At 45.9% G+C, this 18,073-nt stretch overlaps 1 protein-coding gene across 7 annotated transcripts in view; it reads right to left on the bottom strand.

Annotated features, from left to right (window-relative positions):
• Window positions 6,283-18,073, bottom strand: part of LOC102184403 (TRPM8 channel-associated factor 1) — a 51,009-nt gene continuing 39,218 nt past the window's right edge. For 4 of the 7 annotated variants that reach the window (XM_013963557.2, XM_018046833.1, XM_013963556.2 and 1 more), the window contains 6 exons: window positions 17,893-17,990; window positions 16,446-16,659; window positions 15,895-16,134; window positions 14,069-14,406; window positions 12,061-12,311; window positions 6,283-9,693 (listed from right to left, as the gene is read on the bottom strand). In XM_013963557.2, the coding sequence (XP_013819011.1) occupies window positions 9,684-9,693; window positions 12,061-12,311; window positions 14,069-14,406; window positions 15,895-16,134; window positions 16,446-16,659; window positions 17,893-17,990 (1,151 nt within the window). In that variant the 3' untranslated portion in view covers window positions 6,283-9,683. Of the gene's footprint in view, window positions 9,694-12,016; window positions 12,312-14,068; window positions 14,407-15,894; window positions 16,135-16,445; window positions 16,660-17,892; window positions 17,991-18,073 lie in introns of all 7 variants that reach the window. The other 3 variants (XM_018046835.1, XM_013963559.2, XM_018046832.1) reach the window with 2 other exon arrangements.

The following is an 18,073-nucleotide window of genomic DNA, read 5'->3' as shown; positions in this document are numbered from 1 at the left end:
GTCTTGATCCCTGTCTCCTGTACAATGTCACGAACCTCATTCCATAGTTCATCAGGCATTCTATCTATCAGATTTAGCCCCTTAAATCTATTTCTTACTTCCACTGTATAATCATAAGGGATTTGATTGAGGTCATACCTGAATGGTCTAGCGGTTTTCCCTCCTTTCTTCAATTTAAGTCTGAATTTGGCAATAAGGAGTTCATGATCTGAGCCACAGTCAGCTCCCGGTCTTGTTTTTGTTGACTGTATAGAGCTTCTCCATCTTTTGCTGCAAAGAATATAATCAATCTGATTTCGGTGTTGACCATCTGGTGATGTCCATGTGTAGAGTCTTCTCTTGTGTTGTTGGAAGAGGGTGTTTGCTATGACCAGTGCATTTTCTTGGCAAAACCCTGTTAGTCTTTGCCCTGCTTCATTCCGTATTCCAAGGCCAAATTTGCCTGTTACTCCAGGTGTTTCTTGACTTCCTACTTTTGCATTCCAGTCCCCTATAATGAAAAGGACATCTCTTTTGGATGTTAGTTCTACAAGGTCTTGTAGGTCTTCATAGAACCGTTCAACTTCAGCTTCTTCAGCATTACTGGTTGGGGCATAGACTTGGATAACTGTGATACTGAATGGTTTTCCTTGGAAATGAACAGAGATCATTCTGTCATTTTTGAGACTGTATCCAAGTACTGCATTTCAGACTCTTCTGTTGACCATGATGGCTACTCCATTTCCTCTGAGGGATTCCTGCCCGCAGTAATAGATATAATGGTCATCTGAGTTAAATTCACCCATTCCAGTCCATTTTAGTTCGCTGATTCCTAGAATGTTGACGTTCACTCTTGCCATCTCCTGTTTGACCACTTCCAGTAGCAAGAAGAGATAAGAAAGCCTTCTTCAGTGATGAATGCAAAGGAATAGAGGAAAAGAACAGAATGGGAAAGACTAGAGAGCTCTTCAAGAAAATTAGAGATACCAAGGGAACATTTCATGCAAAGATGGGCTCAATAAAGGACAGAAACGGTATGGAGCTAACAGAAACAGAAGATATTAAGAAGAGATGGCAAGAATACACAGAAGAACTGTACAAAAAGGATCTTCAAGACCCGGATAATCATGATGGTGTGATCACTAATCTAGAGCCAGACATCCTGGAATGTGAAGTCAAGTGGGCCTTAGAAAGAATCACTATGAACAAAGCTAGTGGAGGTGATGGAATTCCAGTTGAGCTATTTCAAATCCTGAAAGATGATGCTGTGAAAGTATCATATTGATGCTGCATTCAATATGCCAGCAAATTTGGAAAAGTCAGCAGTGGCTGGAAAAGGTCAGTTTTCATTCCAATCCCAAAGAAAGGCAATGCCAAAGAATGCTCAAACTACTGTACAATTGCACTCATCTCACATGCTAGTAAAGTAATGCTCAAAATTCTCCAAGCCAGACTTCAGCAATATATGAACCGTGAACTCCCTGATATTCAAGCTGGTTTTAGAAAAGGCAGAGGAACCAGAGATCAAATTGCCAACATCCGCTGGATCATGGAAAAAGCAAGAGAGTTCCAGAAAAACATCTATTTCTGCTTTATTGACTATAACAAAGCCTTTGACTGTGTGGATCACAAGAAACTGTGGAAAATTCTAAAAGAGATGGGAATACCAGACCACCTAACTTGCCTCTTGAGAAATCTGTATACAGGTCAGGAAGCAACAGTTAGAACTGGACATGGAACAACAGACTGGTTCCAAATAGGAAAAGAAGTACGTCAAGGCTGTATATTGTCACCCTGCTTATTTAACTTCTATGCAGAGTACAACATGAGAAACGCTGGACTGGAAGAAACACAAGCTGGAATCAAGATTGCCGGGAGAAATATCAATAACCTCAGATATGCAGATGACACCACCCTTATGGCAGAAAGTGAAGAGGAGCTAAAAAGCCTCTTGATGAAAATGAAAGTGGAGAGCAAAAAAGTTGGCTTAAAGCTCAACATTCAGAAAATGAAGTTCATGGCATTTGGTCCCATCACTTCATGGAAATAGATGGGGAAACAGTGGAAACAGTGTCAGACTTCATTTTTTTGGGCTCCAAAATCACTGCAGATGGTAACTGCAGCCATGAAATTAAAAGACGCTTACTCCTTGGGAGAAAAGTTATGACCCAGCTAGATAGTATATTCAAAAGCAGAGACATTACTTTGCCCACTAAGGTCTGTCTAGTCAAGGCTATGGTTTTTCCTGTGGTCATGTATGGATGTGAGAGTTGGACTGTGAAGAAGGCTGAGTCCCGAAGAATTGATGCGTTTGAAGTGTGGTGTTGGAGAAGACTCTTGAGAGTCCCTTGGACTGCAAGGAGATCCAACCAGTCCATTCTGAAGGAGATCAGCCGTGGGATTTCTTTGGAAGGAATGATGCTAAAGCTGAATCTCCAATACTTTGGCCACCTCATGCGAAGAGTTGACTCATTGGAAAAGACTTTGATGCTGGGAGGGATTGGGGGCAGGAGGAGAAGGGGACGACCGAGGATGAGATGGCTGGATGGCATCACTGACTCGATGGACGTGAGTTTGAGTGAACTCCAGGAGATGGTGATGGACAGGGAGGCCTGACGTGCTGCGATTCATGGGGTCTCAAAGAGTTGGACACGACTGAGCAACTGAACTGAACTGATCTAATAGAATAAAGGGTTTCAAACAAAGGTGGTTTTCCAGGGCCAGAGAGCAGAAGCAGGCCCACCATCTACCATTTGGGAGCAAGGTTGCCTGAAGAATGGAAACGAAGTGACACAAGGAAGAGCAAAGGGGCCATTTAAAAACTGGGAAATGGAAGATGGTGACCAGCATGGGTCCAACTAAGTCATGTGAAGGTGAGGACCCTCAGGCCTTTCCTCCCACCCAGAACACAGAAAGTCAGCATATTCTCACTGGGCACATATTCTGTGACACGCTCTAGGAGACGGAGAGGATACTGTGGTCAGTAATTCTAGGGAGGGGAGAAGACAGGAAACTACGGTATCACATGGATTTATCTAGGTGCTGAACTGGCTGCAAATTAAGTGCAAGGGAACAGAAAGGAAGAAGCAATTACTTCTAATCAGGGTATCAGAAAAGAACTTACAGAGGTAACACTAAAACTTAGCTTTGGAAAAATGTCCATTACAATGTGAAGCTGTCATAATCCACAGCATGAAGGTGTGAATGTGGAAAGCTTAGTCTGAGAAAGAGAAAATGTTCATGGTGAGGGAAGCTTGTTAACAAGACATATCCATAGTGGTAGCTCTAGAGAGCTGGGTCAGGTTTTAAGCAATTTTGGCTGGTATGATAATGAGTTTGGATCGTAGTTTCCAGTTTCTAGGAGAAGGTTTTTAAGAAATGTCATGTAGGAAACACTGAGGTTTCCTCCTCAACATCTATCTCCTACTTCACCTCTCTTGTCCTTTCTAACCCAATTCCAATTTTATTCAGATAATCCAGATTCAGGGGGATAAGAAGCTAGTTCCAGTTCCAAGGTTAGATATGAATTAACTCAAGCCAAGCATGCTAATACATACCCTTTGCACTGCAATGACTGGCTGTTTGTGGGTTATAAATAATATACTTCATTGTCTAGCATATACAATAATTGTACACAAAACAGCATTGTCATTGCTACTAGTGGCACATCAGTCCATTTCTGTCAAAGAGAGGAAAAAAGTCTCTGCAGTAATTCCAGTTTCCCACATGTGCTTTCCAGCTATGGGCTAGCATTAATAGTCACTGGCCTCCTGCTTCGATTATTTTTGGTTATGAGTTAAATTTAACATGGTCCCATGTATTCTTTCCCTAAAGGGCCTCAAGGATTTGGGAAGGATTAGGCACACTCTAATTTAGGAAGAACGATGGATGGATCCACCTATGTGCATTTACTGGCATGAGTCACTGGGGAGGTTAATTAAGTCAATGAAATGATCCAGAACAGGTGTCTCTGGCTGTTTTAAGAACAAGTGCTTTGATGGCCATGAAAACGCACGGCTCAGCTCTCCAACTGCAGGGAGCGGGTATGCAGTTGACAGACGGCCCCAGCTGATGTGTTCTAGAATCCTCGGCACCAAGGCCACACTGCCCAGGAGCTTCTACTGGCCAGTGACTAATTATGGTGGGGATACTAAGGAGGAGGGCTTCCCAGGTGGGTCAGGGGTGAAAAATCTGCCTGATACAACTTAGCAACTGAGCATGCACACTGAGACATGGCGGGTATTTGGTGGTTGACTTTTGCTCAAGGACGCTCCAGAGGCCTTGACAAAGCTTTCTGAGACCTGCACTGCAATGTAAGCCGTTCCTTCTTTGACTCTCTCCTTCACTGGTTACAATGACATCACAGCCTGATGGCCCTTCCAGTCTCCTCTGGCTCCCTCCCTATTTCCTCTCACAAGCGTTTCCATGAATAAACCTTAATAAACCTCCTGTATACCTGACCTTAACTGGCTTTTGCCTCTTGGAGGACCCAGGCTAATAGAAGTGGTTGTGTCTCCTAACATTAAAATGCTCGTTTATTTATTAAAATTGTGTTGTATTCTGAGTAAAGGGCAAAGTCATCAGCTTGAGAGTATTTAAGACTCATCCACTACATTTTTCTTTCGGTAGTAAATGTATGATAACTTCTATTCGAATTATGGGGCTTCCCTGGTGGCTCAAAGGTAAAGAATCTGCCTGCTAATGCAGGAGACTCACGTTTGATCCCTGGGTTGAGAAGATCTCCTGGAGGAGGAAATGGCTACCCATTCCAGTGTTTGGAAAATCCCATGGACAGAGGAGCCTGGTGGGCTACAGTCCACAGGGTTGCAAAGAGTTGGACATGACTGAAGGGACAGTACGCACTCAGGGCAGTATTTGATTACTTTCTGGCCTGTTAAGTATGTACATTAGGGAGGTTGTGACCTTGAGTGAGGACATTAGTTTAGTGACTAGGTAAATCAGAGAGTGATATTATGAAGAGGAAATATGAATAAGAAGGATTTCCAATACATGCAGCTGCTGAAGACTGGCAGTAAGGTCAGTACTCATTAGAGTGCTCCAGTTGGCCTTGGAAGGTAGACGGTAGAAGAAAGTTAACGATGAAGAAGGAAGAGCCACCAAGAGACTAGGCATAGCAGTAGACGTGAAACTTGGGAGCCCAAAGGTGTCCACTGGATGTTCGACTGTTTCTCTCAGCTGCAGGGATCCAGTAGTCATGTATGGATGTAAGAGTTGGACTATAAAGAAAGCTGAATACCAAAGAATTGATGCTTTTGAACTGTGGTGTTGGAGAAGACTCTTGAGAATCACTTGGACTGCAAGGAGATCCAACCAGTCCATCCTAAAGGGGATCAGTCCTGAATATTCATTTGAAAGACCGATGCTGATGCTAAAAGCCAATACTTTGGCCACCTGATGCGAAGAGCTGACTCATTTGAAAAGACCTTGATGCTGGGAAAGATCGAAGGCAGGAGGAGAAGGGGACGAAAGAAGATGAGATGGTTGGATGGCATCGCCAACTCAATGGAACGGAGTTTGAGTAAGCTCTGGGAGTTGGTGATAGACAGGGAAGCCTGGCATACCGCAGTCCATGGGTTTGCAAAGAGTTGGACATGACTGAGCAACTGAACTGAACTGAACAGAGAAAAAACAGCTGAAAATCAATTGTAATGTTGAGGCAACAAGGCAAAGAACATGCCAAGGAGACTGACAGATGAATAGAAATCTTCTGATATCATCTGGTCTCATATACAACTAAAACTTATCAAAACCATCAAACGATAGTTCAGGAAAGCTTACATCAGGGTCTTGAAATGCTCCTAGATGAAGAGACAAACATCATGTACCTTCTTGAGAAAGAACACTTGTTGGCGACTTTCACGAACACCCTGTTGAACATTCATTCACATAACAGGTACTAAGGAAATAGCAATCCACTCCAGTACTCTTGCCTGGAAAATCCCATGGACAGAGGAGCCTGGTAGGCTACCGTCCATGGGGTTGCAAAGAGTTGGACACGACTGAGCGACTTCGCTTTCTTTCTTTCTTTCTTTCTTTCGCTTTCTAATCAGCAGACACATGGTGAGTCAGGGACAGGCTTTGTTTTCTGTAGAACTCCTGTAGAAGCAAGGGAAGGGGAAGCGTGTCTGAATAGTTGGAGGGTATTTAGTGTGGTTAGAACTAGAGAGTGATCGGCAGATGTGATGAGCCTGGACATGTTGGATTGATCCAGTTACTTGAGGGCCTTAAAAGCCGTTTTAAGGGTTTTGATTGGATTGTACCTTAGTCAATATGTAGCCATGGAAGGATTTTTATTTGAGTTTATTAAAAATTTCTCAGAGTAATACATGCACAAGGTAAAAAATTAAATAGTACAGAAGGACTTAAAACGATAAACACTGTTTCCCACTCCACCCTTTTAATACTAGTCCCATACCCTAGAGGTGATGCATTTAACAATTTCTATTTTTAGATATTCTGTTAACTAACTTCCTAACATTAAATAATATGTTTGAACAATAATTTCTTGACTTATTAACTTTAGACAATCTTTAATAATTCCCGATTACAAAAGATAAGGATTTAACTTACACTATTCCCACTTTTCATCTGCCTATCCTTTCACAATTTTTTGATAGATGTCACTTTTAATGCTTCTATTGGTTTAATTTATAATTTTGAACAGTAACTAACCCTTTAGTCCTTGTCCCATTAACTGTAGACTTTCCACCCCCATTTTGAATAGACAAGTAATTCTACACTTCTCTCCACCACTCTTCCCTCAATGAATTCTCAAACTCTTTCTGCTTTCTTTTTCCCTTTATAAGATAGGTTACTTTCAGTTTCATTTCTGGATAAAAGATTAGGCCTCTCATGTTTTGTTTATAGGCTGCTCAGAGCACTGAATACCAATAAATAGTATCTACATTATTTTGGCTTTGTAAATACTGTTTACTGAGAGTTGGTGGCTCAGCAGTAAAGAATCCGCCTGCCAATGCAGGAGACCTGGGTTTGATCCCAGAATTGGGAAGATCCCCTGGAGAAGGAAATGGAAACCCACTCCAATATTCTTGCCTGGGAAATCCCATGGACAGAGGAGCTTGGCGGGCTACAGTCCATGGGGTCACAAAGAGTTGGACATGACTTATCAACTAAACAACAACAATGTAGAAGCTAGGATATTTTCTTCCAAACATATCCAATGTCATGATTCCTATGTCACTTGAAATGAAATATACCTACCGCCAATGACAAATCCAGTCTCTTCTTACAGTCCATGAGTAATTTTTGTTATCATTATTTCATAATTGGACTTGAATTTAACATGTTTTTGTTTTGTTTTCCTTTGTGTTTGTTAAAGAATGCATCTCCTCCATTTCGCAAACATTCCAACTTCTCAAGAATAATGTCTATGGCACAGAATCAGAGAGTCTGAGACCATGTACTCTCATCTGAAATGGGTCTCTCGGACGATGGTCACTCTGGAGTGAGTCTTCCTGTGGGATAGTGGTCACTCTAGAGTGAGTCTTCCTGTTGGATGACGGTCACTCTGGAGTGAGTCTTCCTGTTGGACGACGGTCACTCTGGAGTGAGTCTTCCTGTTGGACGATGGTCACTCTGGAGTGAGTCTTCCTGTTGGATGATGTTCACTCTGGAGTGAGTCTTCCTGTTGGACAACGGTCACTCTAGAGTGAGTCTTCCTGTTGGACGACGGTCACTCTAGAGTGAGTCTTCCTGTTGGACGACGGTCACTCTGGAGTGAGTCTTCCTGTTGGATGACGGTCACTCTGGAGTGAGTCTTCCTGTTGGACGACGGTCACTCTGGAGTGAGTCTTCCTGTTGGACGATGGTCACTCTGGAGTGAGTCTTCCTGTTGGATAACGGTCACTCTGGAGTGAGTCTTCCTGTTGGATGACGGTCACTCTGGAGTGAGTCTTCCTGTTCGACCATGGTCACTCTGGAGTGAGTCTTCCTGTTGCATGACGGTCACTCTGGAGTGAGTCTTCCTGTTGGACGACGGTCACTCTAGAGTGAGTCTTCCTGTTGGACGATGGTCACTCTGGAGTGAGTCTTCCTGTTGGATGACGGTCACTCTGGAGTGAGTCTTCCTGTTGGACGACGGTCACTCTGGAGTGAGTCTTCCTGTTGGATGACGGTCACTCTAGAATGAGTCTTCCTGTTGGACAACGGTCACTCTAGAATGAGTCTTCCCTTTGGATAATGGTCACTCTGGAGTGAGACATCCTGGGTGAGGTTCACTGTCTTCTGGTTTCCATTTCTTCCTCCTTCCTGATTTTCATCTTCATTTTGCTGCAGAACTTCCTTAGCAGGTGAGAGAGAACTTCCTTTCCAAGTGCAAAGAAGGTAGATGTTCTGAAAACTTGCATGTCAGAAAATTTCCTTCGTTTGGCTTGCTATGGAATTTTGGCTACAGAGATTTTTCCATATGTGAAGACATTCCTCTATTGGCCTATATCATTGTGTTGCTGGTGAAAAATCTCCCAATCTATTTCTCATCCCTTTTTAGTTGAGCTAATCATGATGACCTAACTTTATCTTTTCTCTTGGCACTTCCAATATCTTTGCTCCATCCTTAATATTCCAAAATTTCACAAGATTGTGTCTAGATGTAGGTTGTATGGGGGTGTTCTCAATTTGGAGACTTAGTTATTTCTGTTCAATTGTTTTTTTCTTCACAACATTTTCTATGTTCTCTCTTCTAGACACTCCTAATAGTTAGATACTGATTGTCTATGTCTTTTCTCCTCCCTCTCTTTATATTTCTTATTTCCTTTTGCTCCACATCTGAGAAGATTCCCTCAATTTTATCTTAGAATCTGTCTACTAAATATTTTTGGCAGCCTTATTTCAGTTTGAGGGTTCTTATTTTCAAGGTTTTTCTTTTGTAGCATCCTGTTTTTAACCTTACAGATGCACCTCACATCTCTCCAAAGATACAGATATCTTAAGTCATTTTTCCCATGTTAACTCTGTTTCCCCCAGAATTTGTTATAGTTTTCAAATCTCTTGAATCCATGCTGCTTTCCTGGTCCCTTCCCCAACCACTCCCCCTAGGGCTCAATATCTGGGAATTCCTAGCCGACCATTTTCACTGAAGAATCAATACGACAAGTGTTTTATAGAGTTGTTTGGGCTCCCTCGGCAGTTGTGTGGTCTGTCTGCTTCTGCAGGATGTCTTTCTGTGATTGAAAGCATCTGGTTACTTGAGTAGGGATCGTGGCTGTCAGCAGAGAATTAGCTAATAGGCTAGGGGCTCATTTATTTCCATAAAAGAGAAATTTACTTTGGAGCACCGACTCCTACCTCTCCTCAAGCAGTTCTTTTGTTTCCTTTACACAAACATCACCAACAGAACCACCACAATGACAACAGACTTGAAACCAATGGTAGGTTGCCTGTGTTCTGTGCACAGAGGTTGGGGTAGAATTGGGGGGGGGGGTGGTCAATTTCACAACGGACATAATTCTTGAGTAAATAGACTTTTCAGGTACCCAAGTCTCTTTGGGGTTATGTGTCCAGATCAGCTTATATTCTGCCTGCAAGGAGCTGTACTCTTTCATTATTGTGTCTTCCACTTTCTCTCTTCCAGGAATGTGTTGAGATCTTCTTCACTTACAACCAAATTCCTTCAGTTTTCTTTGCTGAGATGAGTCAATTCTCTTTTATGTTTCTTGACTTCAGTTTCAGTGGGGCCTGGGGAAGGAGGGAAGTAAACTTACATGTTCAGTTCATCATCTTAAATTCAAAATCCCGCCGGAAGCTTTTAGACAGGGCAATGACATGGACAACTTGACATTTGTAAAAAGGTCCCCGGGGCTATACTGCTGAGAATGGATTAAAGAGGGTAAGAATCAATATAAAAATAATTCTAAATGACTGAGGATCTAATTTTCTTTCTGAGAACATAGCAGGGTCTGGGACATTTGGGAGTCAAGATGCTTTACCACAATGGCCAGTTACTGAAAATCCAATAAGCTAGCAGAGCACTTTCATGGTGCCCTAGAGAGGACTGAAACCCGACGATCGATCCCAGAACCCCGATGACCGGGCTGATACTGAAGGGATCGTCCCAGCACTGTCCACTGGGAAGCAAGTACACACAGCCAAAGTGCTGGCAAGCAAGGACATAAAGGTCCTTCTATTTGCTGCTTCATTTCCTCATTTATTTGCTTGTTCAAAGCACTGTAGTTTCAAACACTCATCCTGTAATCAGAATGCCTGGGTTCAAATCTCAAATCTATCACTGACTCGCAATTAAGGCTTAGGCAATTTACTCAATCTCCATAAAGTTCAGTTCACACATTTGTAAAATGGGAGCTGTAAGTTTCCATTCCATAAGATTATTGTGAGGATTAAATGAAACAACCTGTACTTGGCACATATACAACAGCCCACTAATTGATAGCAATTATTTTATGTGCTGAATGAATATTCAGCATCCATGTTTAAAGAACCTATGTGATAGATATTTGAGAAGGGAAAATAATTCTAATACTGAGAAATGACACAACAAAAGAATCCAAAGAAAAATACCATCTATGTCAAATCCTGTTTCTATGCTTCCACCCAATTCCTAATAAAGCAAATAAAACTGTCTTAAAGCAACTAAATCAAAAGACGTAGGAAGGAAAACTGGCTGGATGCACACAGCTTTTATCTTGAAGCCCCAACTCTAGCTGAAACTACAAAGAATTTGGAGGTTCTCAGTAAGATTGAAAGAAAAGTTAAGAAAATCTCTGAATGCACTATAATTAAATAAAATCTGGGTCAGCCACATCCAGTTATCTTATTCCAGAGTAAAGATTTCTATTTGCACACAGACTTTGTCTGCCAAACAGTGATAGGAATCTGTGTCACTACGGAAACACAAACACCACCTCACAGCCGGCTGCTCCTTGTTTGCTAAGCACAAACATCCTCATGGTCTTGTTCTGGCTTTTCAAGTGATTTCCATGCTTAATCAAAGAAAAGACTGTTCTGGAGAGATGGAATTGAAGGAGACCGAACCCCAAGCAGCTTTGAAAAACCCCACCATGAATACAGAGGCCTGCCTTTAGAGCACAGGGCAGTGTACCAGAATCCTTTCAGAGTCTGCCTGGCGGGTACAGTGGGGCAGGATCAAGTCACTGCATCTGTAAAAATGCCATTGCAAAGTGTAGCCCTGGTCTAAACTGATGGGAGTTAATTCGATACAAACAGTGGCCACGGGCATTTTTCTCAGCGCCTAGTAACTGCCAGTACTGTCACTTTTAAAGGTACTAATTTAATCCTCACAACAGTCCTATGAAATAGATCCCACTTTATAGAAGAGGAAATTGAGTCACAGAGAAGTTGAGGAGCTTGCCCAAAGTCATATAAGTAACTGATGAAAGACCCAGGACTTGGGTGCAGGGGGTCAACTGTGAGAGACGATGACCTTAACTCCTGGGCTGTGGGCAGAGAACGTGGACCAGCACGAAAGAAAACCACCCCTTAGAGTGCATGTCCGGTGTCCACACTCCTCCTCAGAGTTACCAGTCTAGGTCTTCCCTGCAACCTCATGAGGCAGGGATCTTTACCCTCACCCTACACACAACGAAACGGGAGTTAAGAGATAAAACGACTTTCCCAAGAGCTAACCCTGATTATATGGGCTCAAAGCTTTTGGAAAACTACCCAAGACACAAAATACATGAGTTCTTAGGGAGCTGTCTGAATATCATGGTCAATTAGTGCTTCCATTGAGTTCTATGGTTAGGTTCGGGGGAAAATGATAAAAAAAAATCAAGTCCCAGGGAGTCCTCAGGGTGATAGTGACCCATAGGAACAGAGGCCAAAGCTCTCAGCACTGGCCCAGCACAGGGTCAGGAGGGATGAGCTCATAAATGGAAGGCCATGCTCCTGAGGATTTCTGATTCCACTTTATGTTCTTAACCCACCCCTAGAGATGCTACTATGATCCAGGGGCAATGAGCTGAGAGGGCAAGGCTAGAACTAAGAGACAGAGGTCGAGGAGTGAATCCCCATCTCTGCCTACCTCCCCAAACCTCTCTACCTGCCACCTCGCTGGGCACTCCTTACATCTGTGTGAGGAGGTACAATTTCATTATATTTTCCTTCCATTCAGGCAGATAGGCCAGGCTGGTTGCCACTTCCTTCTGGATCGGCCAGGCCCAGGCCTCAAAGAACGGAGCCAGATTCTTTTGCACTTGGTGGGAGAACATTTTCACCCACAGATTCATCTTGTCGACGTTGTCTGTGGGCAAGTTGGTCTGGTTCCTGTACTCGGTGAAGAGACGGATGAACGGCTCCCACCCAAAGGCCTCCTGGAGCTGGAAAGACAAGGAGCAAGCAGGTTGAGACATCTGATTGGCAAAAGACCCACCAAACACTGAATGAATGAATGCCTTTAACCCCTTAACCCTCAGCTTCACACCTATCACTGACCCTCTCCTCTTTCACCTACTCGCCTCGTGAGCTACTTTCATACACTGCTGCTGAGAAGGGTCTCTGAGCCAGCACAGGGCTCAACACAAAACAGACGCTCAATGAATGATGGTCCAGTGGTCAAAACTGCACTGATTAATATCAGGATTTACTACCAACATCATCATTCATCTGTCTCACTAGACTATGGAAGTAGTGATAGGATATTACAAGATTTGAAATTGGCTGAAGTGCAAAAACTCATTGTCTCTCACAGTTGTAAAGTTAAACCCCACAACCTGGGAACTGCCACCGCGACCCCGACATAATCTGCACTAACAGGAGGTCTCTATCAATTTGCAAGGTGACCAAAATGGTTTTTAGGAAAAACAGTGAGTCCAGGAGAAGCAGAGGACAAAATATAGTCTGTGTGTGTCCTGTGCTCAGTTGTGTCCGACTCTTTGTGACCCCATGGACTGTAGCCCACCAGGCTCCTCTGTCCAGGGGATTTCCCAGGCAAGAATACTTGGAGGGAGTTTCCATTTCCTTCTCCAGGGGATCTTCCTGATTCAAGGAGCAAACCCACATCTCCTGTGTCTCCTGCACTGCAGGCGGATTCTTTACCTGCTGAGCCATTTATAGTTTAGGTCTCTAGAGTTAAGAGTAAGGCAGAATTTTAGGAAAAGACTGCCATCTTGGTGCCATTGGAACCGCCCGCAGCAGGTAGGGAGCTCAGAGGGACATTAGCAGTTCCAAGCTCAACTCAACTTCACCGAGGAGGAAGTTCTGTCCCAACACAGGGTTATAGCAGTCTCTTGGCAGCCTCCCTGTCGTTTTCGTGGTGGAGAGAATCAACAGTGAGAACTCGAGCAGGTGGAGGAACCAGGAGAGGGTGCGGTTGGCCTGACACTGAGTTCCAGGATCCAAGGTGATAAAACCCTCCATAGTGAGCTGGGACTGGATCCAAGGTCTGGGGGGCTGGAACTGGGTGCTGGGTGATAACTGAAAGGCAGGGGCCACCCCCACGTCCAGTCCAGTGAGGAATCATGGCTTGCTTATAACATGGAAACTGAGGCACAGACGAGTTATAATGAGAAGACAGTTACCTAGGGGAAAAACCACAGCTCCTATCCCACATGTTGGGCATGTGTATGTGTGCCCATGGAAGTGTGGCTGGTTTCACGGAGCTATCCAGAGAGCAGCTTGGTTGCAGTCTCAGGTATGCCTGGGTTTAGAGCCGTGACAGTAGCTATATTTGTAGAATTACCTTTGCTCTACCATTTTTAACCTTTCTTACCGCTTTCTGTTATTGTTCAGTTGCTCACTTGTGTCCGACTTTTTGCGACCCCCTGGACTGCAACATGCCAGGCTTCCCTGTCCTTCACTATCTCCCAGAGCTTTCTATCTACTCTCATAAATCTCTTCAATATTCCAGGGTGGATGGTGGGGCTGCTGCAATTATGTCCACTTTCAGGTGGTGCAAAGGGATGTTCTGAGGGTATCATCCACTAGGACCTTCACCCCTGGACTTTGTCAGAGCCTCCTGCAGCCTGGGGGTGAGGGGCAGATTAGTGAGAGGTGACCCCCGGGCACCATGATACTGTCTGCCCAGGGTCCCCCCGAGTGGGGCTCCCACCACACCCCACCGATGCTGGCCCAGTACCTGTAAGTACGTCTCCAGGGCCGTCCAGGCATTCCAGTTTTTCACGTTGGGACCCTTGCCCAGGTAAATTCGGACTCTCTTCTCCCGAACCGGGGGCCACAGAGCAATGTTGGCTCGTCCTCGAGGGATGCCCAGGACCGTCTCATGCACGTAGACACACCACAGGTTGCAGGTGGCCTCGGTGGTGTGCGGGGGGAACTCCCACTCTTGCCGCTGCTGGTTGCGGCCCAGCTCGTGCACGGGGCCCCAGAGGCCCTTGGTTCTGATGAGTTTCTCATTGATGAGCTCCTGCACCGACTCCAGGTGGCACATGATGGGGTAGCCTGCGTGCATCCAGCCTGGGAAGGGCAGGAGGGGGAGGAGAGGGTCAGGGCGTTCCCCACCCACCAATTCTTCTCTGTACTGTGTCTCCCCAAACACCCAGAATGCTCAGAAAGGCAAACCCAGACCCTTCCGGGCTTCTCTCCTCATCTTCTCATTCTGTGAGAATGCTTTCGTCCTCACTCTGACTAGCTATAGGTACTGAGGCAGGTTTGGGATCACTGTTCACGTTACTATTCAATTTTTTTTCTGTTTCTCTGAGAGTGCTCTGTCCACGTGGACCTGTCATTATCCTCTTTTCCTCAAAATTAAGCACTAGTGGTTCCCCTTTTCATTATTTACATATGGAGCTGTCCACGCTGGCACTTCTTTACAGTGATCATCTCAGAATGCCAAGGACATTAGGGTCCAGACGGGATTTCCGTGGTTCTTTAATTTTCACACGCTCTTCACTTTTCAGGCCTCCTGACCCACTGGCAAATAGCCCTTTTTCAGTGCTTTCTCCCAACCCCTGTGACCCAGGAAGAGGCCCTCTGCTCTCTCTCTCCACTCCCTAAAGTCCCCTGACGAATGCCTGTGAAAGCCCAGCCCTTACTGTCTACGCCATTTCCACTGCTGGATAACACCTCTTGCCATGCTGACTAAAACTGTTACACAGTTTAACATACTGTGTACACACAGTTGCTTGTCATTCCATCACTCAGTCATGACCGACTCTCTGCGACCCCATGGGCTGCAGCGTGCCAGGCTTCCCTGTCCTTCACCATCTCCCGGAGTTTGCTCGGACTCACGTCCATATGGTTCTAGGGCCTGCTTTTTATGTGTCACATAATGCCTCCCCGGTGGCTCAGACAGTAAAGAATCCGCCTGCAATGCTGGAGACCTGGGTTCGATCCCCGGGTTGGGAAGATCCCCTGGAGAAGGGAAAGGTTACCCACTCCAGTATTCTTGCCTGGAAAATCCCATGGACAGAGGAGCCTGGTAGGCTACAGCCCATGGGGTCACAAAGAGTTGAATACAACCGAGCGACTTTTACTAACTAATCTCATCATATTTTCCTATGCCATCAAAATATCTCTTTAAATGTCTTCCTAGTGTCCATTGAAAGTACATTGCTTAACCATCCTGTAACTGTTGGACACTCAGGTGGTTTCTGATGTTTTGCTGGGGGAGACAGCCAAGTCTCCTTTTTAATGTATTTTTTGCCTTTCTATTTAAATGGCAAGGATTACATCGCATATGCTAAGTCACTTCTGTCATGTTCTTACTCTTTGCGACCCCATGGACTGTAGCCCACCAGGCTCTTCTGTCCATGGAATTTTCCAGGTAAGAATATTGGAGCAGATTGCCTTTTTCTCCTCCAGGGGAATCTTCCCAACCCAGGGATCAAACTTGTGTCTCTTGCGTCTCCTGCATTGGCGGGCTGGTTCTTTCCCACTAGTGCCACCTGATAAAGCAAGGCCCTGAGTGGGCAGCATGCACAGAGGTTTGCCCCGGGCACCCACCAACTGAGATCTGCACGTCGGCAACGATCCTCTGAGGCAGACGCAGTGGGAAGGGCTCGGCCCCCAGCCGGGCCACGGCCTGCATCACCTCGTCCCAGAGGCGAAGCAGGGGCTCGGGGTTCTCCAGCGTGCGGAGGTTCGCAGTTGGCACCGTCAGGATGATGTTGTCCGTGGCCAGCTCTCCCCAGGGACCTGGGTTCTCCTGGATCTGCCGCTTCCACTCCTCCTGGGTTGTCTCCCCTGGAAGACAGGCCACAGGGCTTGAAACTCTCTTTCCCAAGTCCCTCCCATTAACGTTTACCACCTGAATCCCCCCAGGAGGAGAACACCAAGGCTGTCAATAACCACATACCCCTCTAAACTTCTACAAACGTCCCAGGGATGTGATGTGGTTTTGTCTTTATCTCCTTGGCCTCAAATCTAAGGAAGCAGACCTCCCTTCCCTCTGCCAGTCCAAACCTCTCTCTCTTCCTACACCAGGCAGCCCGAGAGGGCCTCCTCACCCCCAGGTCTCCCTGCGCCTTGGGGTTCGCTCCAAGGCGTCCACTCACCGAGCTTGTAGTAGGGAGCATGCACAGCTCCCTTAACCGTGACGGGCACGGTGCCCAGCTTGCTGCTCTGAGGCACAATGATGTACAGGAGGCCCCCCCACAGGCAGGTGATGGACTTGGTGGGCTTGTCCAGGCAGCAGCGGTTAATCACCAGGGGGCCTCGGAACAGCTTGCTGGCCCTGGTCAGGTCATCGGTGTGGCAGCCAATCTGTATCTGGAGCAGAGAGATCCCCGAGGACTGTGACCCTGGGCACGTGTGGCCGGAAGGGGAAAGTTCCCAGACAGGGGGACAGGAAGGGTCATTGGTCCAGGAACCCCAGGTAAGTCCAAGCATCCCACTATTTGTAAGCCCTGTGTTCAAAACCGATGAAATTGTACCATCCCTCAAGGTTGTTTGGAACAGACTCTGTAAATCTACTCGCAAGGAGTCAAAAAGCTATACGAAGGGTCTTGCTAAGACGCAGACCGGAGGGGCACCAGGTGTGACACAGATGCTAATTCTGGGGAGAGCCACTCCCAGACAGAGTCCCTTGGTGTCTCTGTAACAGAGAATCCTAGGCTGCCTGTTTCCTGGCGGCGAATCTGGCTTTGGGAATGGGCAGAGGGCATCCTGCCTTCTAACCAGAGAGAAGGCCCAGGAGGAAGCAGTGTGACCGGCTGATGCAGTGAAGGATTGATTCAGCTCTTCCTGTTCTCCAAGGCCCCTGTTCCTGGGCCAGTGGAGTGACCCCTGTCCTCGGGTGGCCTGGGACTGTTTTCCAGGGTTTATGCTAAACGAGTTCCAGGATACATACAGGCACAAAATAGACGCTAACCATCACAATGACCCCCAAGGGGGACAGAGCAGGATGGTATCTGAATTTTGCAAATAGGGTGTGTGTGTGTGCGAGAAAGTGACAGAGAAAGTGTGTGACGTCACAGGGAAGAAGCCTGAGTGTGTAGCACCTCATGCTTCCGAGGGAGATGTACACGGGATGAAATGTGAACTGAGATTTACTGGATGCCACTGTATTCTAGGGCACCATCCATCTGGTATCTTTCTTCTCCCCACCTATGACATTTAAGCTAAAAGCACAACACTTGAGCCAGAAGTTGGTCACGGGTGAGCCCTGGGGCTCTGAAATGTATCAAATCCATACATTTAAATCAATCAGTTAGATGTTCTGCCCCTCAGCTGTTTCATCCTAAGCAGCTAAAGGGGCAAAAGTACATGCCCCGTATTGCCAACTGGAGAGGAAAATGCAACCCATTCATCTTTCCTGGAAAATTCCAAGGACAGAGGTGCCTCGTGGGCTACAGTCCACGGGGTCACAAAGAGTCGGACAGGACTGAGCGACTAAACAACAACACTGCCCGTAGGGTGTGTAGGAGGATTGAATCAGATGCCGGCTATGAAAGCAGGAGCACCTGGCTTCTGTGTTAGGTGGGGAGATGGGGCACGCCTTACCTTCAGGTCAGCAGAGGCGGCGGATTCAGGCAGGGAGACCTCAATAATTTGCCTTCCGGGTATGTAGAGCCCGGTACTCATCCAGCAGTACCTGGTGCCTGCCAAGAGTCAGGGAAGAGCAGGCGTTATCCTACCGGACACAATTCCATCTTCAGCCAGCTCCCAGAGTCCCTCCAGGAGC

The sequence above is a fragment of the Capra hircus genome, chromosome 4 (genome assembly GCF_001704415.2).
Source record: "Capra hircus breed San Clemente chromosome 4, ASM170441v1, whole genome shotgun sequence".
NCBI lineage: Eukaryota > Metazoa > Chordata > Mammalia > Artiodactyla > Bovidae > Capra > Capra hircus.
Note: the sequence above shows the minus strand (reverse complement) of the source record. Positions and strands in the feature narration are given on the sequence as shown.